Raw genomic sequence first — 25111 nt, forward strand, 5'->3', positions numbered from 1 at the left:
GCCTTCTATAGTCCCTTTACCCTGCCTTCATGTACATATCTACCTCAAATACCTCGTACCCCTCACAGTGATTTGGTACTCCCTGAATATAGCTCCATTCATGTGTAGCCTATTTTATTTTAGTTATTACTTTTTTAAAAATGTTTTTATTTTTAACCCTGCATCGTTGGGAAGTGCTCGTGAGCAAGCATTTCACCGCAAAGTCTGCACCAGTTGTATTCGGCGCATGTGACAAATACAATTTGATGATATAATTTGAACAAGACATCCGACACAGATAGAACAATGAGCCAGATGTTTCACGGGATATATACATCTGAAGCATGCGGTTGGCGTTTCCAAGAAGCCCAATGGCCGGCAATGGGAGAAGATGGAGCGAGATAGATTTTGACCCGATATTCTGCTAAACATTTGATCTCAAAACAGTTTTCTCTTCCCCAAAATTAAATTTGTTACGAACAGAGTGGACTAAGTTTTGTAGACTTTACCTTTGCCACCGTTTTATTAGTTGAATTGCGTTGTTTAGGGGTACAATTGTTGTTTAGGAGTACAATTGTTTAGGAGTACAATGGCTTACAGGGTAGGAGTTCCCAAACGTTCCCAAACGTAAAAACGCAAATACATGCTAGAATGCGCCAATAGGATCTGGCTAGCTAGTGCTTGGCTCTGCCCACCTCCTTATCTGCTCCCGTTCGAAACGGCATGTTGTGGTCTATCTTGGGTTTAGTTATAACATCGTTGACTACGACGTCCCACCCACTACGGAAGTCCAGTGCGAAGCGACAGTGTAGCTAGTAAAAAGACGCTAGCTAGTGAAGATGGCGGCGGTTTCTATGCAGGGCTGTAGCCCAAACCCAGCAAGAGAACTTACCCTTTCAACACAATCTGGGGGAAACCAGGCTCTTGCAGATCGGGTAAAAGCTGAAGAAGGGACAGGTGAGTTGTATCATATCTGTGCAATTGGAGCTAGAGTGGTTACACTAGGGTCAGATATTTGTTGTCAGATCAGTTACAACAAGCTGAGAGCAGGCTAATGCTAGCTAGGGTATTCGTGAGCTATATTAGCTACCTAGCCAGCATTGTAGTTATCATGCTAGCTAGCTACTATAATGCACCATTATGTTTTTCTACGGGAAATTTGTATTTAAAAACAGTTTACTGATACTGACAACTATATTAAATGCACCTGGAGTAGTTACGCGGACATGAGCTACCTCGCCACTTTCTTGTACTAGATACGTTGTAGTCAATCAAGTCCAAGCCAGTTGACCTAGTTAGCAACACAACCACAGTCCGAGAGTCATGCATGTATCTGCACAACTCTTATCAATAGGTAATTATGCAGCTATAGACTGTCAGGCTTGGCTATTAATCTATTAATCTCCCATACCCCCCTACTCTAACTTCGATGCAACATTTTTACATTGTGCTGGACCCGCAATGTAAAAACTCAGTGAAAACTCTCTTGGTTGCATCAAAGCTAAGCCTACTCCATCAATTCCACTGTGTTTTTAGTTTTGTGTAGGACACAATCTAAACAAATGATGTAGTTAACTATGTAATAAGGATGTTAAAACTAGCTTATATTGTTCTCTTGGAATGTCAGGCATTGAACACTGAAGTGCTATAGTTCCAATTGAATGTAATGCTCCGTTGTGCACCTTGCTTATTCACAGAAGCCGAGAAGCAGAGTCGCGTGAACGCTCTGCTGGAGAGACTCCATGCCAAACACAATGCCTCACGGCCTTGGCAGGAGACCAGCAAGGTGGTGCGCCAGGCCATGGTGAGAAGATGGAGAGAATGTGTGAATGAAATAATAGGAAAAGCGGAAATGATGGAATGCTAAATATATAGAGTTAGGAAAGCGTGTTAATTGGTCCGGTTGCACGCCTTATAGATTCCGGAAGATACATTCATACAGGTGGAAAAAGAAACTCCGGCTCACTGGCATTCTTGCATGCTCCACAATGTGATTAATGGATCTTAAAACCAACGTTTTAGTCAATAGAACTTCATTGGGGTAAATCCAAATATACATACATTATGAGTTAGAAAATCTTTACTCTCTAATCCTTCCCCCCTATTGTTTCGTCGGTCACAGGAGAAACGTGGTCAGATGAATGCGGCTGGACACCAGCTCCTGCTCACCTGTCTAGAGACCCTGCAGAAAGCACTGAAAGGTGAGACGCCAAAGAGAGACAACTGATCACAAGGACAACCTGTCCTATTCATTGAAAGTGTTCCATGGGCACTTCTGCAATTGAAAGCCAATAGCAATCGCTCCTGTATCATCAGATTCTTGACAGTTGAAAGACAATCTGCTGAGTTTTTTAATTTGTCTCTCTCGGCTCCAGTGTCCTCCCTGCCGTCCATGACAGATCGCTTGGAGTCCATCGCTCGACAGAACATGTAAGCTCTTCCTTTCTTCTTGTCTCACTCACTTACTCCTTCTTTCCCTTCCCCTCCTTCTTTCCCTCACCAGGTCACCCATCCACTGATTCCTTATTCATACCATTGAAGTGTGTTTATATGTGGTGTATATCTGTTGTATAGTACATTCCTGACTGAACAATGGATTTCCAAACTTGGCAAGAAAGTCATTGTTTGAGGTTAGCCACATTTGAGTCTGATTTGCCTCCCTCTCTTTCTCTCTAACCCCACCCCTACCATCCTCATCCTCTCCCACCAGGCTGGGGTCCCATCTGAGTCCTTCGGGGACAGAATGTTACATCACTTCAGACATGTTCTATGTGGAGGTGCAGCTGGACACGGCTGGTCAGCTGGTGGATGTGAAGGTGGCCCACCACGGAGAGAACCCAGCGGTCAGTACTATCCCTTACCTACAGCACTATTACTCTATGTCTATTTGGGCTGTCCCTGCCTAAAAAAGCTATTGGTTGACCGAGAGTTGTATGTTTCGACCAATTAATTCCTTTACTCAGATTTGTTTGTATTGGGTATATGTTGTGAAGTTGTTAGATATTACTTGTTAGATATTACTGCACCATCAGAGCTAGAAACACAAGCATGTCGCTACACTTGCAAATAACATCTGCTAAACATGTGTATGTGTCCAATAAAATTTTATTTGTCATTTTTTTTCAAAGTGTACTTTTCCATATTTAGACACATACAGTATGTTTCAATCAAGTCAACCTTATGCACTGAGCTGGTCTGATGCTTTAAGCCAGCTATTTGATGAAATAATGAAGACACACAAATGACTAGAGGGAGTCTGACCGCAATTAATTTGATTGTGCCGCCTGGCTCAGACTTGCTGCGCTGTGTTAAAAAAAAAAAGAGGGAGAGAGTGATTTTCTAGCACCCGTTGCCTCTCTCCTCCCTGCTGCAGTGACCACCACAGAACATCAGTGTGTATAGCATTGTCCGTGTTGCTGAAGCTGCAACATAATTACAGCCATTTCTGGCTGAGAAGTTCTGTTACTGAAATGGTTACTGGTTGCGCAGGAGGTAAAGGGGAAGTCAGATGTGTGGAATAAATTTGACTAGTTGTGGGGGAAAACTGGAGATCAAGAAAAATAAGGTATTGAGCAAGCGCTGCGTGCATATTAGGCCTACAGTGAGGGGGAAAAGTATTTGATCCCCTGCTGATTTTGTATGTTTGCCCACTGACAAAGAAATTATCAGTCTATCATTTTAATGGTAGGTTTATTTGAACAGTGAGAGACAGAATAATAACAAAAATTCCATGAAAAACGCATGTCAAAAATGTTACAAATTCATTTGCATTTTAATGAGGGAAATAAGTATTTGACCCCCTCTCAATCAGAGAGATTTCTGGCTCCCAGGTGTCTTTTATACAAGTAACGAGCTGAGATTAGGAGCGCACTCTTAAAGGAGTGCTCCTAATCTCAGTTTGTTACCTGTATAAAAGGCACCTGTCCACAGAAGCAATCAATCAATCAGATTCCAAACTCTCCACCATGGCCAAGACCAAAGAGCTCTCCAAGGATCAAATCAAATTTATTTATATAGCCCTTCGTACATCAGCTGATATCTCAAAGTGCTGGACAGAAACCCAGCCTAAAACCCCAAACAGCAAGCAATGCAGGTGTAGAAGCACGGTGGCTAGGAAAAACTCCCTGGAAAGGCCAAAACCTAGGAAGAAACCTAGAGAGGAACCGGGCTATGTGGGGTGGCCAGTCCTCTTTTGGCTGTGCCGGGTGGAGATTATAACAGAACATGTCCAAGATGTTAAAATGTTCATAAATGACCAGCATGGTCGAATAATAATAAGGCAGAACAGTTGAAACTGGAGCAGCAGCACGGCCAGGTGGACTGGGGACAGCAAGGAGTCATCATGTCAGGTAGTCCTGGGGCATGGTCCTCCGAGAGAGAAAAAGAAAGAGAGAATTAGAGAGAGCATATGTGGGGTGGCCAGTCCTCTTCTGGCTGTGCAGGGTGGAGATTATAACAGAACATGGCCAAGATGTTCAAATGTTCATAAATGACCAGCATGGTCGAATAATAATAAGGCAGAACAGTTGAAACTGGAGCAGCAGCACAGCCAGGTGGACTGGGGACAGCAAGGAGTCATCATGTCAGGTAGTCCTGGGGCATGGTCCTAGGGCTCAGGTCCTCCGAGAGAGAGAAAGAAAGAGAGAATTAGAGAGAGCATATGTGGGGTGGCCAGTCCCCTTCTGGCTGTGCAGGGTGGAGATTATAACAGAACATGGCCAAGATGTTCAAATGTTCATAAATGACCAGCATGGTCGAATAATAATAAGGCAGAACAGTTGAAACTGGAGCAGCAGCACAGCCAGGTGGACTGAGGACAGCAAGGAGTCATCATGTCAGGTAGTCCTGGGGCATGGTCCTAGGGCTCAGGTCCTCCGAGAGAAAGAAAGAGAGAAGGAGAGAATTAGAGAACGCACACTTAGATTCATACAGGACACCGAATAGGACAGGAGAAGTACTCCAGATATAACAAACTGACCCTAGCCCCCCGACACATACACTACTGCAGCATAAATACTGGAGGCTGAGACAGGAGGGGTCAGGAGACACTGATGTCAGGGACAAGATTGTAGACCTACGCAAGGCTGGAATGGGCTACAAGACCATCACTGTATGTGTGCCAAACAGGTGCTGTTAGATTACAATATAAGGCCTACAGCTCGATGGTGGTTATATAAGGCTGCTATAATAAGCCTATTAATGACAATAACATGACTTATTATTGTGATGATCATAATAGTAATAACAAGAATGAGATCAAGGAAAAGAGAGGGTTATTATTATGGATATAATTTACCTGACAATTTGGAACATTGTAAACGGCACTAACTAAATGCATTATAAATAATACCAGAGAGGCTAGTCTAATGTAAAACAAAATGGGAAGCCTTTATTACAGCATAGCAAGGATTTAAAAACAGCTCATTTGTGAAATTGTTCCGTCATGCTTGCGGCTCACGGAATCCATAGGCTATCACCCAAACACTGAAACAGGCAACAGAAGCAGGATTTACAGTATTTCTATATACACACACACACACACTGGGGAGAACAAGTATTTGATACACTGCCGATTTTGCAGGTTTTCCTACACTTCAACTGTGAGAGACGGAATCTAAAACAAAAATCCAGAAATTCACATTGTATGATTTTTAAGTAATTAATTTGCATTTTATTGCATGACATAAGTATTTGATCACCTACCAACCAGTAAGAATTCCGGCTCTCACAGACCTGTTAGTTTTTCTTTAAGAAGCCCTCCTGTTCTCCACTCCTTACCTGTATAAAAGACACCTGTCCACACACTCAATCAAACAGACTCCAACCTCTCCACAATGGCCAAGACTAGAGAGCTATGTAAGGGCATCAGGGATAAAATTGTAGACCTGCACAAGGCTGGGATGGGCTACAGGACAATAGGCAAGCAGCTTGGTGAGAAGGCACCAACTGTTGGCGCAATTATTAGAAAATGAAAGAAGTTCAAGATGACGGTCAATCACCCTCGGTTTGGGGCTCCATGCAAGGTCTCACCTCGTGGGGCATCAATGATCATGAGGAAGGTGAGGGATCAGCCCAGAACTACACGGCAGGACCTGGTCAATGACCTGAAGAGAGCTGGGACCACTGTCACAAAGAAAACCAGTAGTAACACACTACGCCGTCATGGATTAAAATCCTGCAGCGCACGCAAGGTCCCCGTGCTCAAGTCAGCGCATGTCCAGGCCCATCTGAAGTTTGCCAATGACCTTATGGATGATCCAGAGGAGGAATGGGAGAAGGTCATGTGGTCTGATGAGACAAAAATATAGCTTTTTGTACTAAACTCCACTCGCCGTGTTTGGAGGAAGAAGGATGAGTACAACCCCAAGAACACAATCCCAACCGTGAAGCATGGAGGTGGAAACATCATTCTTTGGGGATGCTTTTCTGCAAAGGGGACAGGAAGACTGCACTGTATTGAGGGGAGGATGGATGGGGCCATGTATCGCCAACAACCTCCTTCCGACAGTAAGAGCATTGAAGATGGGTCGTGGCTGGGTCTTCCAGCATGACAACGACCCGAAACACACAGCCAGGGCAACTAAGGAGTGGCTCCGTAAGAAGCATCTCAATGTCCTGGAGTGGCCTAGCCAGTCTCCAGACCTGAACCCAATATAAAATCTTTGGAGGTAGCTGAAAGTCCGTATTTCCTAGCAACAGCCCCGAAACCTGAAGGATCTGGAGAAGGTCTGTATGGAGGAGTGGGCCAAAATCCCTGTTGCAGTCTGTGCAAACCTGGTCAAGAACTACAGGAAACGTATGATCTCTGTAATTGCAAACAAAGGTTTCTCTACCAAATATTAAGTTCTGCTTTTCTGATGTATCAAATACTTGTCATGCAATAAAATGCAAATTAATTACTTAAAAATCATACATGTGATTTTCTGGATTTTTGTTTTAGATTCCGTCTCTCACAGTTGAAGTGTACCTATGATAAAAAATGACAGACCTCTACATGCTTTGTAAGAAGGAAACACTGCCGACTTTGCAGGTTATAAAATACTTGTTCTCCCCACTGTATATAAACACACACACACAGTGCATTCGGGAAAGTATTTGACCCCTTTTTCCACATGTTACGTTTCAGCTTTATTCTAAAATGGTTTAAACACCCCCCCAATCAATCTACACACAATACCCCTTAATGACAAAGCGAAAACAGGTTTTTAGACATTTTTGCCAATGAATAAAAAATAAAAAATGGATACCTTATATACATAAGTATTCAGACCTTTTGCTTTGAGACTCGAAAATGAGCTCAGTGGCATCCTGTTTCCATTGATCATCCTTGAGATGTTTCGACAACTTGATTGGAGTCCACCTGTGGTAAATTCTATTGATTGGACATGATTTGGAAAGGCGCACACACTTGTCCATATAAGGTCCCACATTTGATAGTGCATGTCAGAGCAAAAACCAAGCCATGAGGTTGAAGGAATTGTCCGTAGATCTCCGAGACAGGATTGTGTTGAGGCACAGATCTGGGGAAGGGTACCAAAAAATATCTGCACCATTGAAGGTCTCCAAGAACACAGTGGCCTACATCATTCTTAAATGGATGAAGTTTGGAACCAACTAGACACTTTCTGGAGCTGGCAACCTAGCCAAACAAGCTGAGCAATCGGAGAAGGGCCTTGGTCGGGAATGTGAGCAAGAACCTGATGGTCACTCTGACAGAGCTCCAGAGTTCCTCTGTGGTAATAGGAGAACCTTCCAGAAGGACAACTATCTCTGCAGTACTCTACCAATTAGGCCTTTATGGTAGAGTGGCCAGATGGAAGCCACTCCTCAGTAAAAGGCACATGACAGCCCGCTTGAAGTTTGCCAAAATGCACCTAAAGACTCTGACCATGAGAAACCAAGGTTTGTTTTCAGACCCTTTACTCAGTACTTTGTTGAAGCACCTTTGGCAGCGATTACAGCCTCGAGTCTTCTTGGGTATGACGCTGCAAGCTTGGCACACCTGTATTTGGGGAGTTTCTCCAATTATTCTCGGTAGATCCTCTCAAGCTCTGTCAGGTTGGATGGGGAGCGTCGCTGCACAGCTATTTTCAGGTCTCTCCAAAGATGTTCAAATCCGGGCGCTGGCTGGGCCACTCAAGGACATTCAGAGACTTGTCCAGAAGCCAATCCTGCATTGTCTTGGCTCTTTGCTTAGGGTCGTTGTCCTGTTGGAAGGTGAACCAATCTGAGGTCCTTGTTTTCCCAGGCTAAACTTGCTGGCTGGCTGAACTGTACTATTTTTCTTACTCATTGCCTTTGCCCGTCATACAATCATGTAGCTAAGAAATTAGCTGCAAAGAAACTTGAAAATGATTTATTGTTTTGTTGAATAGTCATGACTGGTTTGAGATATCTGTTGTTAAACGACGGTGGCGAAGAATATCTTTGCTACTTAATGCGGATCCAAGATCAGTTTTGAGATCCACCGGCATCATTGGCGTAGGGTTGGCTGGAAGTTTTTGACTGTTTTTGAAACTTGGCCAACACAGATATATGTACCCAGTTTTATACTCTCAAACTTTTTAAATGTTTTATTGTATTTGTTGATTTAAAGCAGAGTTTATTAATATAATGAGTAATCCAGGAATGTCACAAGTTAATTGACACGAGAGTACTCGAGAAAATAGCATCTCTACAGAGCGAAGTGACTACAATGAATGGCCAAATTACTTCCGGACAAAAATTAGGGTCCGCCCGTGGAGCTACTCCTCACCACTCCATAGTCGCAGAATTAAATCATTAGAACATAATTCAACAATATCCAGTAATGTATTGAACTGATAGTTTTGCTTAAGAAGTCTCACGCAGATAAGTTGCCCGTAAGAAGCTTCAGATCGGACGCAACGGCATGTGTGCGACACGCTTTAGCTATAAAATAAGTGATATACGGTAAATATGTTATCCAAGTATTTATGTTTATATTCTTTTTTTTTTTTTAAATTTATTTACAGAGCTGTCCGGAGCTGATTCAACACCTGAGGTGAGATTTTAGATAACATAAATATGATGTAATTATTATATAAATAAAGCTAGAAATGTTTGCGGTTCATTTTTTTTTCTTCTCTCATTTCATTCTCATGATGACATCTTGGTTGTAATTTTTTTCCAACCTCTCTAAAGGGATAAGAACTTTGAAGAGTTTTCCAAACATCTTAAGGGCCTAGTCAACCTGTACAAGCTTCCTGGAGACAAGTGAGTTGCTATTAGAGCACTATAAGTGGTTGTGGAATTGAATTACATCAAATGCTGTTATACTTCATTTTTATCTTTATTGCGGTTCCCACCAGTAAGCTGAAAACAAAGATGTACCTGGCACTTCAATCCCTCGAGCTGGATCTTACCAAGATGATGCACATGTTCAGGTATGTAAACCTCCCTTTTTACAATGCCCCTGATATGGCCGATCTAAAGAAAAGGTCTCCCTCCGTAAAAAATATGTTTTCCCAGAAGAGCTTTTTGAGTGGTTTCCCCTTTGAGAAAAATATGTTCCTGTCAGAATGAATTCTCACTATTGTGTGTGTTGCAGGTTAGCCACCAACGCTAACACGGTGGAGACCATCCTTCATGGGAGCGTGGGTCTGCTGACAGCCAGGAGCGGGGGCCATCTTGTCTCCCTCCAGTGCTACGTGTCCCCGTACGATGTGTTCGAGGAAAGGACAGGCTCGCAGCTCAACTTCACCGACACAAATGGTGAGGGAGCGAAGGAAGTTTGCCACAGTGCTGCCCAGAAAGCCAATGCAGTGCTTTTCCGCTCGTTGGGGCTAATCCTAAATAGAGATGAACACATATTTTCTTGATTCAGCCATTGTTTAATAAATACAAATTGTTGAAAAGATATACAGTTGAAGTCGGAAGTTTACATACACTGAGGTTGGAGTCATTAAAACTCGCTTTTCAACCACTCCACAAATTTCTTGTTGAACAATAGTTGAGGTAGGAAAATGATGTGGATCTATTGAAGCAACATCTCAAGACATCAGTCAGGAAGTTAAAGCTTGGTCGCAAATGGGTCTTCCAAATGGACAATAACCCCAAGCATACTTCCAAAGTTGTGGAAAAATGGCTTAAGGACAACAAAGTCAAGGTATTGGAGTGGCCATCACAAAGCCCTGACCTCAATCCCGTAGAAAATTTGTGGGCAGCACTGAAAAAGCTTGTGCGAGCAAGGAGGCCTACAAACCTGACTCAGTTACACCAGCTCTGTCAGGATGAATGGGCCAAAATTCACCCAATTTATTGTGGGATGCTTGTGGACGGCCACCCAATACGTTTGACCCAAGTTAAACAATTTAAAGGCAATGCTGCCAAATACCAATTGAGTGTATGTAAAGTTCTGACCCACTGGGAATGTGATGAAATAAATCATTCTCTCTACCATTATTCTGACATTTCACATTCTTAAAATAAAGTGGTGATCCTAACTGACCTGAGACAGGGGATTTTTACTAGGAATTGTGAAACTGAGTTTAAATGTATTTGTCTAAGGTGTATGTAAACTTCCGACTTCAACTGTAGGTTGGCATGCAATACACCTGGCAACTTATAATCATCTAATTTGTTTGGCTGGATTTGCTGACTTTGCTTAAACCGTAGAAGATTTTGGAACTAGACTATATATTAAATAATCAAATGATCGTCCTTTGGCCATCTTCCTCCACTTGTGCATGTCTTCACATGGCCCTACTTTAACTCCTGTACAGTCCCTCGCTCTCTGGGTGTGAGTGTATCTGTGACGGTGGAGGGGACCTCGTCAATCTACAAGCTACCCATCGCCCCCCTCATCACGGGATCTCACCCAGTGGACAACAAGGGGTGAGACCTATCCCAAATTTCAGACATTCAATTTAAGTTCCAGAGCAAAGATTTAGATGGTCTTAAATATATTTTTGGGGTCTTAAATATATTTTTGGGGTGAATAAAATACATCAGATACTTTTATAAATTGTTCATAATAAATGGGTAATAAGTAGTTATTTTGTTGTGGGGGAATAACTGGATAATTTTGAAATTGTGTGTGTGTGTCTCCTCTCTCTGTTGCAGAACCCCCTCCTTCTCGTCTGTGACCAACTCCAACTGTGTGGACCTTCCTGCCTCTTTCTTCCTCAAGATGAACCTGCCCATGCCCTTCTCCCTCTCCTTCATCCAGAGGATGGGCAATGCTACAGGTGGGTGGTCTCAGATGTGTGTGGACTAGGGTTGGGCGGTATCCAGATTTTCAAGCCAACATATCGTTTCTGTACCATACCCGGAGTATAAGATATTACCGAATGTGCGCACAAAGGGTGTTGTAAAAATAAAATGAGTGCAAAACGGTTTAGGTTACAGGGATCTTGATCCAGGAGAGGATTGAATGTCTCTGTTCTAACCAAGAAGCTTGATCTTGACATCTAGCCACTTTGCAAACCAAATGCGTAGCTGGAGGCCTGAGCTGGATGTACAGTGTTTTCAGAAAGTATTCACACCCCTTGACTTAATTCCACATTTTGTTGTGTTACAGCCTGAATTCAAAATGGATAATCGACACACAATACCCCATAATGACAAAGTGAAAACATGTATATTGAAATTTACAAATAAGTATTCACACCTCTGAGTCAAGAATATAATATCACCTTTTGACAGTGATTACAGCTGGGTGAGTCTGTGTGAGCTTTGCACACCTGGATTGTACAACATTTGCCCATTTTATTATTATCAAAATTCTTCAACCTCTGTCAAGTTGGATGTTGATCATTGCTAGACAACCATTTTCAGGTCTTGCCATAGTTTTTCAAGCAGTTGTAAGTCAAAACTGTAACTATTCTACTCGGGAATGTTCAGTCTTCTTGGTTAGCAACTCTAGTGTAGATTTGGCCTTGTGTTTTAGGTTATTGTCTTGCTGAAAGGTGAATTCATATCCCAGTGTCTGGTGGAAAGCAGACTGAACCAGGTTTTGCTCTAGGTTTTTGCCTGTGCTTAGTTCCATTTTATGTTTATCCTGAAAAACTCCCCATGCATTAATGATTACAAGCATACCCATGTCATGATGCAGCCACCACTATGCTTAAAAATATGGAGAGTGGTACTCAGTAATGTGTTGTATTGGATTTCCCCCAAACATAATATTTTGTATTCAGGACAAAAAGTGAATTTGTCACTTTTTTGCAGTATTACTTTAGTGTCTTGGTGCAAACATGTTTCAAATATATATATATTTTTTTATTTTATCTGTTATTTTCCAGGTACAGCAACGACCTGGGGAATAGTTACCTGGGGAATAGTTACCTGGAGGGGGATGAATGAGCCAATTGTAAACTGGGGATTATTAGGTGACCGTGATGGTTTGAGTGCCAGATTGGGAATTTGGCCAGGACACCCCTACTATTTAATTTTACCTTTATTTAACCAGGCAAGTCAGTTAAGAACACATTCTTATTTTCAATGACGGCCTGGGAACAGTGGGTTAGCTGCCTGTTCAGGGGCAGAACGACAGATTTGTACCTTGTCAGCTCGGGGGTTTGAACTTGCAACCTTCCGGTTACTAGTCCAACGCTCTAACCACTAGGCTACGCTGCCGCCCCTATGATAAGCGCCATGGGATCTTTAATGATCTTAGAGAGTCAGGGCACCGGTTTAACGTCCCCTCCGAAAGACGGCACCCTGCACAGGGCAGTGTCCCCAATGACTGCCCTGGGGCATTGGGATATTTTTTTTAGACCAGAGGAAAGAGTGCCTCCTACTGGCCCCCCAACACCACTTCCAGCAGCATCTGGTCTCCCAGCCAGGGACTGACCAGGACCAACCCTACTTAGCTTCAGAAGCAAGCCAGCAGTGGTATGCAGGGTGGTATGCTGCTGGCATACCAGCAGCATATGTGTGTTCTGTACAGGCTTCTTTCTTTTCACTCTTATCAATTAGGTTAGTATTGTGGACTAACTAGAATGTTGTTGATCCACCCTCAGTTTTCTCCTATCGCAGCCATTAAACTCTGCAACTGTTTTAAAGTCACCATTGGCCTCATGGTGGAATCTCTGTGCGTCATCCTTCCTCTCTGGCAACTGAGTTAGGAAGGAAAGCCTGTATCTTTGTAGTGACTAGGTGTATTGATACACCATCCAAAGTGTAATTAATGACTTCGCCATGCTCAAAGGGATATTCAATGTCTTCTTTTTCTTTTTTTTACCCACCTGTGTCTTTGTGGTTGAATCTGTTTGAAATGTCCTGCTCGACTGGGGGACCTTACAGATAACTATGTGTTAGGGTACATAAATGAGGTAGTCATTCAAAAATCACGTTAATCACTGTTATTGCACACATGCAACTTATTATGTGACTTGTTAAGCAGATTTTGACTCAACTTATTTAGGCTTGCCATGACAAAGGGGTTGAATACTGATTGACTCGAGACATTTCAGCTTTAAAATGTTTAATTAATTTGTAAACATTTCAAAAAACATAATTCCATTTTGACATTATGGGATATTGTGTGTAGGCCAGTGACCAAAAAAAAACGCCATTTTAATCCATTTTATATTCAGGCTGTAACACAACAAAATATGAAAAAAGTCAAGGGGGTGTGAATACTTTCTGAAGGCACTCATTTATTTGACATATCTTAGATTTATTATACTTCTAGTTATAAGCAGTGGGGTAGCACGCACCCCCGCACCCACCCCCTTCAAAAAATACAAAGAAATTACATTGAAACAGTATTGAAAATCATACCGTCTGTATTTCGAAATACCCCTATAGTTGGTATATCGCCCAAGTCTAGTGTGGTGTATCTATGGGTTTGTATGTTTTGCATTTGTTGCTTTTTGTTTTCGCCCCTGTGTAAAAGTGTGAAGATGTGGGTGTTTGTGCACACGTCTGTGTGTGTCAGTTAACCCCCCGCCCCCTCCCTCCTACCAGGGATTCCTGTGTTTGAGACACCCCCCACCCTGTCGCCCCTCTACGAGCTCATCGTCCAGAATCAACTCCAGGAGGAGGGGGGGAACCCCCTGACCACCCCCACACACGCCATGCGCTTCTACGCTGTGAGTAGCCTCCTCTCACTCCCCTCTTAGACCGGCTTCCTGGGCCCTTGTGTGGGCGTGTGTGTGTGTGGAAGAAATATGATGAGAGCTCCCCTGAGATAGGCTAGGTGAAATATGAACTGTTGCTTACATCTATCCACTCTTCTCAGATCGACTACAGAAGTGCAATGAAGCGCGATATTTGGTTCATTTTCATTTCAATCGTCAGATGACGTCAAGTGCTCCGCCACGTTAGCACGAGAGTGCACGCAACTGCTTCTTGAGGGCTGCGGTGTGTGGCGCTGCTTTTGTTGTCGTCCCGATCCTCAGTGTGACCTGTGAATGTCAAGTGATTGGCCGGGAAGTCTTAGGTTTGACTCGGTCCAGTGAAAAGAAGAGCCTGTATGAACGGGTTGTGAGCTACACATACCTCTTCTAACATCTCAAACAAGACAAGTGAAACACAGCAGTACAGTTTATTTGAAGTGGGGCAAAAAAAAAGGACTATCAGTCTTTTTAATTTGGCTCAACCATAAAGAGCTTACCAGTATATTGGAATTCAGTAGTTTTAAACACTGAATTAATTCTGTCTCTGGAAGAAAGAAAAAAAGGCTCTCCCGTAGAGTTAACGGGCTCGTTTTTTGTATTTGTCCTGTTATGGCGTCTGTGAGAGCACGGGCAGTGCCATAGAGCCCCACAGTGGAGGTGTCATGATACACAAGCATTTCGCTACGCCCGCAATAACATCTGCTAAATATGTGTATGTGACCAATACAATTAAGTTTGATTCGATACCCATAAAACCTAGCGGTCAAACGGGTAAATGGTTCCAATCGTTTTTCCAACAGGGGATTTGAGAAACACTTAAAATAAGGGCTCTGTCACCTTGTCTGAGAGAGGGTAAGGGTAAGCCTACACGGAACACAGCCCTTAATTGAAGTGTTTCTAAAAGTCCCCTATAGGAAAAATGAATGGTGGAAAAACGTTTGGAACCGTTTCCCGGTTTGACCACTAAGCTTTATGGGTATTATGACTCATACTGTGGTACTCTGAGGCCATCTCCGTTTAGAAGTAGTACATTTTCTTCTTCTTTTGGGTTCTAGCTAATATTGGTGACTTTACCGCCACCTGCAGTGCTAGAGATCTGAACCATATCTTGTCATTCATTCATTTAAAATAGTGGGAGTCCTCAGTGGCAGCGTCCATGCAAAAAAAAAAACGGTTACATCCGTGATGAGTCCTAACTATCTCTATGGGCTCTCCATCTTACCTTTTCCTTCTCCTCTCCCTCTGCTCAGTCGTTGCCCGACCAGCAGCACTGCTACTTCCTGAATGGCGACGCCCCGGTGCAGGACGGGCACTCGCTGCAGGGGACGCTGGTGTCCAAGATCCCCTTCCGCCACCCAGCCCAGGTGCCCGCCCTACTGGATGTTATCAGGCACCAGGCAGCCGCCAACACACTGATTGGCAGCTGCGTCAAGCGCACCTTCATCAAGGATGGTGCGTAGTAGTGGTAGTGGTTGTAGTTGTTGACCAACTGAAACAGGGAGGGGCCTGCGTTTGTCCAATAAGAACGGCTAACTAATGAACACAACTGGTCCTGGAGAACTGCAGTGTACAGGGCTGTTCCATCTCAACCCGAACTACAAAATCATTTTCATATTGTTACTCTAGTCAGCATAATACAGTACATGCCAACGCATTGTTTGAGCTGTCCGTACTGATGCTGATCAAAACAAATGGAAGCGTTCAACCCACAAAAACAGAAATGGTCATTAACATGAGATGGAATCTTGCGCTATTCAGTGATGTAATATCCTGTTGTGTAATCCCCCTCCAGACACTCCAGGACTGCTACAGTTTGAGGTGTGTCCTCTGACCGACTCCAGCTTCAGCGTCTCCTTCCAGCACCCTGTTAACGAGTCCCTAGTCTGTGGTGAGGACACACTGACATTACCATGGAATTAAATGGAACATAATTGAATGTATCCCTATGGACATTACTGCTGTTTCAGTCCGCCAGCCCTCTAACCGGCCCTGTGACTTTCACAACAGAATTGACTTTAGATCAACTCTGGCCCTGTTGGTCTGACATTTTCACTCACTCTTGACTACTTCTTTGCTAGCTCCAGTTCTTTTACCTTGATGTTGAACCTCAAACATTGCTACAATTTGCACTGTCCTTGTCAAATAAACTCTCTCTCGAACTTCTCCTTCTGTCTCCTCTCACTCTCCGTCTCTCTCCTCTCCTTTCCACCATCTCCTTCTCTCTCCCTCTTGCAGTGGTTATGGAGGTGATTGACTCCAGGCAGGTGTCCTGTAAGCTGTACAAAGGCCTATCCGATGCCTTGATCTGCACTGACGATTTTATCACCAAAGTGGTCCAGAGGTGAGCGGCCATTTTCTCTGTTTCAAGTGTCCTTCACGCAATCTGTTTTATGTTGTAGTAGATGCTTCTCAGCCTTTCTTGTTGTTACCCCACTGCAAAGAAACCAACCCGAATGGTTTCATTCAATATGCTTTATTCAACAAAATACAACAATTTTGAGGCCATGTGACCTTCAGTAGAAAATAATTGGTGTTAAAATAAGTAAACGTCAGATAAATGACAATTTAAAAAAAGATATTAAAAAAAATACTTTATGTCCGCCCCATCACCATTCGGATCCCTTTCCTCAGGTGCATGTCCATCCCTGTCACCATGCGGGCCATCCGGCGGAAAGCGGAGACCATCCAGGCAGACACGCCAGCCCTCTCCCTGATTGCCGAGACGGTGGAGATCATGGTGAAAAAGAACTTACCCCCTGCTGGAAGCCCCGGGTACGGCATGGGCACAGGGGTTGACCCCACCAACCCCATGGGGCTCCCGGGTGTCGGTGGAGGCAACACTCCCACCGGGAACAGTGGGGGAGGTAACTTTGCCGGCCCAATCACATCTCTGTTCGGGATAAGTCGCAGCCAAAGCCAGGGGGGAGAGTGTACACCCCAGGGTGGGGCAGCTGGACAGCAACAGCAGGGGGGTCAATCCGGGGACGACTTCAGCAAAGTGACCCAGAATCCCATTCTGACCAGCTTGCTGCAGATCACGGGCGCTGTGGGCACTAGCCCCACTCCCCAGAACAGCTCTTCCGGATCGCAACCCCACCAGACTCCGCCTCCCACCTCCTCCCCTGCCACCAACACCAAGAACCACCCCATGTTAATGAACCTGCTGAAAGACAACCCCGCCCAGGACTTTGCTGCCCTCTATGGCTCGAGTCCCCTAGAGAGGCAGAACTCTTCCTCTGGGTCGCCACGCACTGATGGCATGGGTGGCACCTGCCCCGGAGGTGGCACCAAGGGCAAGAAGAAGCGTCCCAGAGGGATGGAGAAGGGTGGGGTGCCTGGGGCAGGAGGAGGGGGGATGGGAGGGATGAACAAGCAGCAGTCTGGGTCCATGCAGCCTCACCACCACCAGCACCAGCCCACCGAGGACGACTTCCACCGCGAGCTCTTCTCCATGGACGTGGACGCCTCCCAGAATCCCATCTTCGACGTCAACCTGCCCGGCGATGGCTTGGACACGCCCCACAGCATCACCCCGGCGCCCAGTCAGTGCGGGACCCCGCCTTCCGGGGCCGGAGTGTCCTACCACTCGCAGTCGCACGTCCAGTCCCAGCAACAGCAGCAACCACCTCCGGGATCATCCTTGCCTCGCATGGTACGCCTATCGAGCTCCGACAGCATCGGCGCGGACATAAACGAGATCTTGTCGGACTTACCCGAGCAGACAGGTAAAGGCGGCAGCGGTTCGCACGGGCAGCACCACCTGGGCAGTGGGGAGGATGGGGGCCCCCTGGGCACCCCGCACCGCGACTCGTCCAGCTCGGGACAGGGCAGCGCCGTGTTCGAGGCGGACATCTTCAACACCAACAGCAATGAGAACCCCTTCACGAACGCCGCCGACCTGATCGCCGAGGCGACCGCCACCACCCCTACTAGCGACTCCTCGTCCACCAACTTCTTCCCTGACACGGTGGACTTCAACCCCGAGCTGCTGACCTCCAGCCACGGCTTCCCCCAGGCATACTTCGACGACAGCTCACCCAGCGCCGATGGAGACCTGGACCTGGTCAAAGGCTTCGGTGGGAGCAGCCAGCAGAACACGCCGTCCGGCACCCCCCAGAATCCCACCCCGCACGGCCAGAGCACCCCCGACCCCTCCCTCAAGGACCCCTTCGACATTTCTGGCATAGTGTTCGGGGGCAACAGCGGAGGGGGCAAGCCACTGCTGGGTCAGGCCCTGGATCTAGGGGACTCGCACCCGTCCCACATGGGGGGAGGCCAGAGCCCTCTCATGATGGCCATGGGAGGGGGGAGCAGTGACTTCAAGAGTGGCGAGGCCAAAGCCAAACAGCAGCAGCAGGGACTTATGAGGGCGAAGGATGACAATGGGGGCGGGAGTGGGCGCAGCTCAGGGATGGGGATGACTGGCAGCAGCTCCACTGAGGGGAAGCAGGTGAAGCGAAGCCGCACCCCTTCCAGCGAGGGCAAGTCCAAAGACAAGCCCCCCAAACGCAAAAAGCTCGATCCCGACGGGAAGTCCCCATCTCACAGCACAGGGGGGCGACCCTACACCCCACCCAGCGGAGGCTCGGGATCTGGAGGCAGCATTGGCGGAGGATCCAAGTCTCCCGGTAGCTCCGGGAGGTCGCAAACCCCACCAGGAGGTGCCACACCACCTATCCCTAAGATCACCATTCAGATTCCCAAAGGAACACTGTCTGGTGGGAAAACTTCGTCCCATGGCGGGTACACCTCAAGCAGTTCGGCGGGTGGTGGCACGGGGGGTGCAGGCAGCACTAGCGGAAGCAAGAGCCATCATTCTCACTCCTCGTCTTCCTCAGGCAAGATCAAGAGTAAGGAGGGCACCCTGGGCCAAGGCATCAGCTCCAAGCCTGGGAGCGTTGGAGGGGGTGTTGGAGGTGGACCCCCCCAGATGAAGAGCTCTTCTCAGGGAATGGGTGTGGGGAAGCCAGGCTCTTCTCCCATCACCAAACATGGACTCTCCGGGTCGGGAAGCAGTGGTGGCGGGGTTGGAAGTGGGAACAAGATGAAGCCGCAGGGGGGCAAGCCTCCCGGGTCCCTCATGAACCCCAACATCAAGCCCAACATTTCCCCCTCGCACTCTCGCCCCAGTGGCTCTGACAAGCTCTCTTCCACCATGAAGATGCAGCAGTCGCAAGTCCCAGGAACTCCACCGTCCTCCAAGGCCAAGTCCCCCATGGGCTCAGGGGGCGGCGGCTTGGTAGGGTCCAAGTCGTCCTCCGGTGGGGGGATGGGCTCCCAGAAGCAGCTGGGCGGTGGTGGTTCCTCTTCCGGCTCCTCGTCTTCCACCTCCTCCTCCAGCTCCTCTTCCTCTGGCTCCATGTCCTTTTCCGGAGGCTCCCAGTCTCAGTATGGCTCTAGTGGTGGCGGAGGGGGTGGTTGTGGTGGCGGACAAGGGAACAACGCGAACAACCCCAACGCCAAAGGAAAGTCCCCCAGCCGCAACAAGAAGCCCTCGCTGACTGCAGTCATAGACAAGCTGAAGAGCGTCGGCGGGGGAGGGGGTCCTGAAGACGAGGGAGATCCGCCTGTTGGTAGCAGTGGTGGGACTGGTGTAGGCGGACCAGGGGGCGGGCCACCAAACCTCGGCCCCTCCTCCAAGCACGGAATGTCCTCTCAAGGCGGGGAGTACCCGATCAAACGAGAAAAGTCTGAGAAAGAGGGCAAGTCCAAAGTGTCCGTGTCGGTGGGTGCCAGCGGGGACAAGAAGCTCATAGATCCCAAAACTGGAGGCGTAAGCAGCACGGGCGTGGCCAAGATCATTATCAGCAAGCCGGACGGTGGCTCACCCAGCATCAAGGCCAAGGTGACCCTGCAGAAGCCTGGAGAGGGCTCGGGGGAATCCATGCGCCCCCAGCTTTCCGGTCTCAAAGCCTCACCCCTGTTCAGCGGCTCTACGCCCAAGCACGACCGCTCTTCCCCCAGCCACAGCCGCTCGCCGGGCTACACACCGCTCAACCACGACAGCGAGAGCGAGTCAGGCAGCAGCTCTGTGGCAGAGAAGTCCCACCAGAACAGCCCTAGCTCGGACGACGACCAGTCCATGAGGCCCGTGCCCCCGCAGGACTACATGAGCTCCATGCCGCTCAGCTCAGGGGAGAAGCACAAGAAGCACAAGAAGGAGAAGAAGAAGCAGAAGGAGAGGGAACGCGAGAGGGACAAAGATAGAGAGAGGGAGAAGAAGAAGTCGTCGTCTATGTCAACTGGGAACGTTTCGCACGGTCCCATGAAGGCTGACAGCTGGTCGCGGTCACCCATTTTGGCCTCGGATACGTCTATCTCTATGATGGGCTCGGACCGTCCCTCCCGCCCCAGTCCTGTCTACATGCGGAATGAGGACGATGACCTCATGGACTCGGCCCTCACTGGCAACCTATAACCCTTTCAATAGACACACATTTGATTTGGATTTTAAAGGCCAGCCTGTAACTTTCATTTCCAATCAAAAGTCACGCCCCTGGGGTTTAAAGAGACAGACCATTAATGTGAAGGTTGCTGGTTCAAATCCCGGGCCAGGCAATGAAAAGTGGGAGATTAGCATACAGATTGCTGTACAGATTCCAGGTGTACCATCTTCTGCCGTTGTGCCCTTGTGCAAGCAAGGCCCTTTATCCATAAATAGCACGAGTATTGCTAGTGGCAGCACTTTTGACATGAAATGAGAACTTACAGAATGTGCCTTTTCATAATCTTGACTGCAACTCTTCCCTTGGTGTCCATGCCATATTTGCAAAGACTGGCAGCACTCTAGCAGTAGGCCATTTATCAAGCAGATCTTTGAAACGTGGTCTGAAGCTCTACCAGTGTACCTGTTTTCTTTTTTTAAATGTGTCTTTTTTTTACGTATCAGTATATGTCCAAGAATGACAAATACAGCAGGATTCAACTTTGAAATCCAAGTGTGTTCTACAGCCATATTGTTACCTCGACCTAGACATGGAGATGCCAATTTCTACTGTGATGTGGGTGGAGGGTGAGGCATTTTGGAATTAAAGGGATAGTTCACCCATCACCTAATTTGGGTGAACTATCCCTTTAAGAAAGTCCACACGTACCCAACGACACACGGTATCTGTTTCAGTCTGTACGGTTTATTTGAGCTACGATGTTGGTTGTATTTGAAGTTAGAATATCTTTTAGATTCATTATTTACTCTAGCAGCACCAAACATAGAAGATTGCGGCTCTGTTTTTGATTGGGGTTGGGGGCGGGGTTAAAAAGAGTTAAGACTGTAGCATTGCACCATGTTTAAAAAGAAAAAATTACAACATGTAAAAAAATATATATATTTTAAATATTTTGTTTTTACAAAGTATCATTCGGCAAGGGTTGTAACATCTTGTGTGTTTAAATGCCTTAAATGTGGATTTAGAATATTGTGAATTTTAGATTTTGATACCTCTTTTAACATGTAATGGGCAGGTTAGTGTTGAGATGTAGAACTTTTTTTGCAGAGAAGTTTGGCAAGCTTAAAATAAATATTTAAATGCTGAATGATTTCTCTCCTCTGTGTACACCTTTTCATATTTGTTGAGAGTTAACTATTAGTCGACTAGCTCCAGGCTTGATATTTTATAGAATTGAGTTATCGATCCATAATCTTGTTTAATCACAAAAAACCTCTATTCGATTGCTGAGCAGTCAAAGTGCAGTTACTAGTAAGTAATATATAAGAACAAAGTGTTAATACAATGTCAGTAGTGCCATTACAGCGTTACTACACAGGTAATAACATATTCTAGATACTTTCTTTTGAAATTATAATTGAAATTACCATTGAACAGCTTCCCAAATCCCAGACTGTAGCTTTTAGGATTTCTAGTGCGCCCCGAGGGGCACTGCAGTTGCATCCATCTCCTGCAGATGTCAGCATCGAGTCGTGCTGCAAAATCCCCATAACCATATAATAACCATGAAACAAACATTTCCCTGCAGGATAGAATTCCTGTGGTTATGATTAGAGGGTAAAAATAAATTCCATGACTTGATTCACTATTCTATTAGAAAAAATACAAGGAGTGGAAAAATATTGGGGACCAAGGCAATATTACACATTTACACACCTCGCTCATCAACTCATCCCTGACCGCTGGCTACGTCCCTTCCGTCTTCAAGAGAGCGAGAGTTGCACCCCTTCTGAAAAAACCTACACTCGATCCCTCCGATGTCAACAACTACAGACCAGTATCCCTTCTTTCTTTTCTCTCCAAAACTCTTGAACGTGCCGTCCTTGGCCAGCTCTCCCGCTATCTCTCTCAGAATGACCTTCTTGATCCAAATCAGTCAGGTTTCAAGACTAGTCATTCAACTGAGACTGCTCTTCTCTGTATCACGGAGGCGCTCCGCAATGCTAAAGCTAACTCTCTCTCCTCTGCTCTCATCCTTCTAGACCTATCGGCTGCCTTCGATACTGTGAACCATCAGATCCTCCTCTCCACCCTCTCCGAGTTGGGCATCTCCGGCGCGGCCCACGCTTGGATTGCGTCCTACCTGACAGGTCGCTCCTACCAGGTGGCGTGGCGAGAATCCGTCTCCACACCACGTGCTCTCACCACTGGTGTCCCCCAGGGCTCTGTTCTAGGCCCTCTCCTATTCTCGCTATACACCAAGTCACTTGGCTCTGTCATAACCTCACATGGTCTCTCCTATCATTGCTATGCAGACGACACACAATTAATCTTCTCCTTTCCCCCTTCTGATGACCAGGTGGCGAATCGCATCTCTGCATGTCTGGCAGACATATCAGTGTGGATGACGGATCACCACCTCAAGCTGAACCTCGGCAAGACGGAGCTGCTCTTCCTCCCGGGGAAGGACTGCCCGTTCCATGATCTCGCCATCACGGTTGACAACTCCATTGTGTCCTCCCAGAGCGCTAAGAACCTTGGCGTGATCCTGGACAACACCCTGTCGTTCTCAACTAACATCAAGGTGGTGGCCCGTTCCTGTAGGTTCATGCTCTACAACATCCGCAGAGTACGACCCTGCCTCACACAGGAAGCGGCGCAGGTCCTAATCCAGGCACTTGTCATCTCCCGTCTGGATTACTGCAACTCGCTGTTGGCTGGGCTCCCTGCCTGTGCCATTAAACCCCTACAACTCATCCAGAACGCCGCAGCCCGTCTGGTGTTCAACCTTCCCAAGTTCTCTCACGTCACCCCGCTCCTCCGCTCTCTCCACTGGCTTCCAGTTGAAGCTCGCATCCGCTACAAGACCATGGTGCTTGCCTACGGAGCTGTGAGGGGAACGGCACCTCAGTACCTCCAGGCTCTGATCAGGCCCTACACCCAAACAAGGGCACTGCGTTCATCCACCTCTGGCCTGCTCGCCTCCCTACCACTGAGGAAGTACAGTTCCCGCTCAGCCCAGTCAAAACTGTTCGCTGCTCTGGCCCCCCAATGGTGGAACAAACTCCCTCACGACGCCAGGACAGCGGAGTCAATCACCACCTTCCGGAGACACCTGAAACCCCACCTCTTTAAGGAATACCTAGGATAGGATAAAGTAATCCCTCTCACCCCCCCCCTTAAAAGATTTAGATGCACTACTGTTCCACTGGATGTCATAAGGTGAATGCACCAATTTGTAAGTCGCTCTGGATAAGAGCGTCTGCTAAATGACTTAAATGTAAATGTACATTCTAATGAGTGAACCAGAACGTGTTTAGTGATTAATATGCAAATAAATGGGATTGGTTGACCTTGTACTGAACACTACATACAACTTATACTGAACAAAAATATAAACGCAACATGTAAAGTGTGTTGGTCCCATGTTTCTTGAGCTGAAATAAAACATCCCATGAATTTTCCTTAAGCACAAAATGGTTATTTCTCTCTCATTTTGTGCACAAATTTGTTTACAACCCTGTTAGTGAGCATTTCTCCTTTGACAAGATAATCCATCCACCCGACAGGTGTGGCATATCAAGATACTGATTAAACAGCATGATCATTATAAAGGTGCACCTTGTGCTGTGGACAATAAATGGCCACTCTAAAATGTGCAGTTTGGTCACACAACACAATGCCACAGATGTCTCAAGTTTAGAGGGAGCATGGAATTGGCATGCAGAGAATTGAATGTTAATTTCTCTACCATGAGATGGTAGTACATCCAATCGGCCTCACAACAGCAGACCACGTGCAACCACGCCAGGCCTGGTCCTCAACATCCGGCTTCTACACCTGCGCGATCATCTGAGACCAACCAGCTGGACAGCTAATGAAACTGTGGGTTTGCACAAGAGAATAATTTCTGCACAAACTGTCAGAAATCGTCTCAGGGAAGCTCATCTGCGTGCTCGTCGTCCTCACCAGGGTCTTGACTGCAGTTCGGTGTTGTAACCGACTAAAGTGGGCAAATGCTCACCTTGGATGACCAATGACACGCTGGAGAAATGTGCTCTTCACGGTTTCAACTGTACCGGGCAGATGGCAGACAGACAGTATGGTGTCATGTGGGCAAGCGGTTTGCTGATGTCAACGTTGTGAACAGAGTGCCCCATGGTGGTGTTGGGATTATGGTATGTGCAGGCTTGAGCTACAGACAATGAACACAATTGCATTTTATCGTTGGCAATATGAATGCACAGAGATCCTGAGGCCCATTGTAAAATGCAATCGGCCGCATGTTTCAGCGTGATATGCACGGCACCATGTCGCAAGAATCTGTACACAATTCCTGGAAGCTGAAAATGTCAGTTCTTCCATGGCCTGCATAATCACCAGACATGTCACAAATTGAGCATGTTTGGGATGCTCTGGATGTGTACGACAGCGTGTTCCAGTTCCCGCCAATGTCCAGCAACTTCGCACAGCCATTGAAGAGGAGTGGAACAACATTCCACAGGCCACAATCAACAGCCCGATCAACTTTATGCTCGCTGCATGAGGCAAATGGTGGTCACACCAGATACTGAATGGTTTTCTGAGATTTTTTTTTTAAAGGTATCTGTGGTTAACAGTATTCCCAGTCATGAAATCCATGTATTTATTTCAATTGATTGA

At 46.4% G+C, this 25111-nt stretch overlaps 1 protein-coding gene across 1 annotated transcript; it reads left to right on the forward strand.

Moving 5' to 3' along the window:
- The first annotated feature begins 772 nt into the window (after positions 1-772).
- On the forward strand, positions 773-21596 carry med1 (mediator complex subunit 1). Its single transcript, XM_029629559.2, has 16 exons — positions 773-936; positions 1677-1783; positions 2102-2180; positions 2355-2409; positions 2690-2822; positions 8973-9001; positions 9142-9213; positions 9309-9383; positions 9548-9711; positions 10722-10833; positions 11062-11186; positions 13912-14036; positions 15314-15515; positions 15856-15951; positions 16299-16404; positions 16695-21596. Exons 1-16 carry the CDS (start codon positions 819-821, stop codon positions 20479-20481), a joined length of 5385 nt encoding a protein of 1794 aa, XP_029485419.1. The 5' UTR covers positions 773-818; the 3' UTR covers positions 20482-21596.
- Positions 21597-25111: the final 3515 nt, after the last annotated feature.

This window comes from Oncorhynchus nerka, linkage group LG23 (assembly GCF_034236695.1).
Source record: "Oncorhynchus nerka isolate Pitt River linkage group LG23, Oner_Uvic_2.0, whole genome shotgun sequence".
Lineage (NCBI taxonomy): Eukaryota > Metazoa > Chordata > Actinopteri > Salmoniformes > Salmonidae > Oncorhynchus > Oncorhynchus nerka.

What these genes read in the sequence shown, in the direction of transcription:
- med1 (XM_029629559.2), top strand. Translation starts at nt 819, where the DNA reads ATGGCGGCGGTTTCTATGCAGGGCTGTAGCCCAAACCCAGCAAGAGAA. An exon ending in AAAAGCTGAAGAAGGGACAG is followed by an intron (nt 937 to 1,676) that starts GTGAGTTGTATC and finishes GCTTATTCACAG; the next exon opens with AAGCCGAGAAGCAGAGTCGC. An exon ending in CAACTTCACCGACACAAATG is followed by an intron (nt 9,712 to 10,721) that starts GTGAGGGAGCGA and finishes ACTCCTGTACAG; the next exon opens with TCCCTCGCTCTCTGGGTGTG.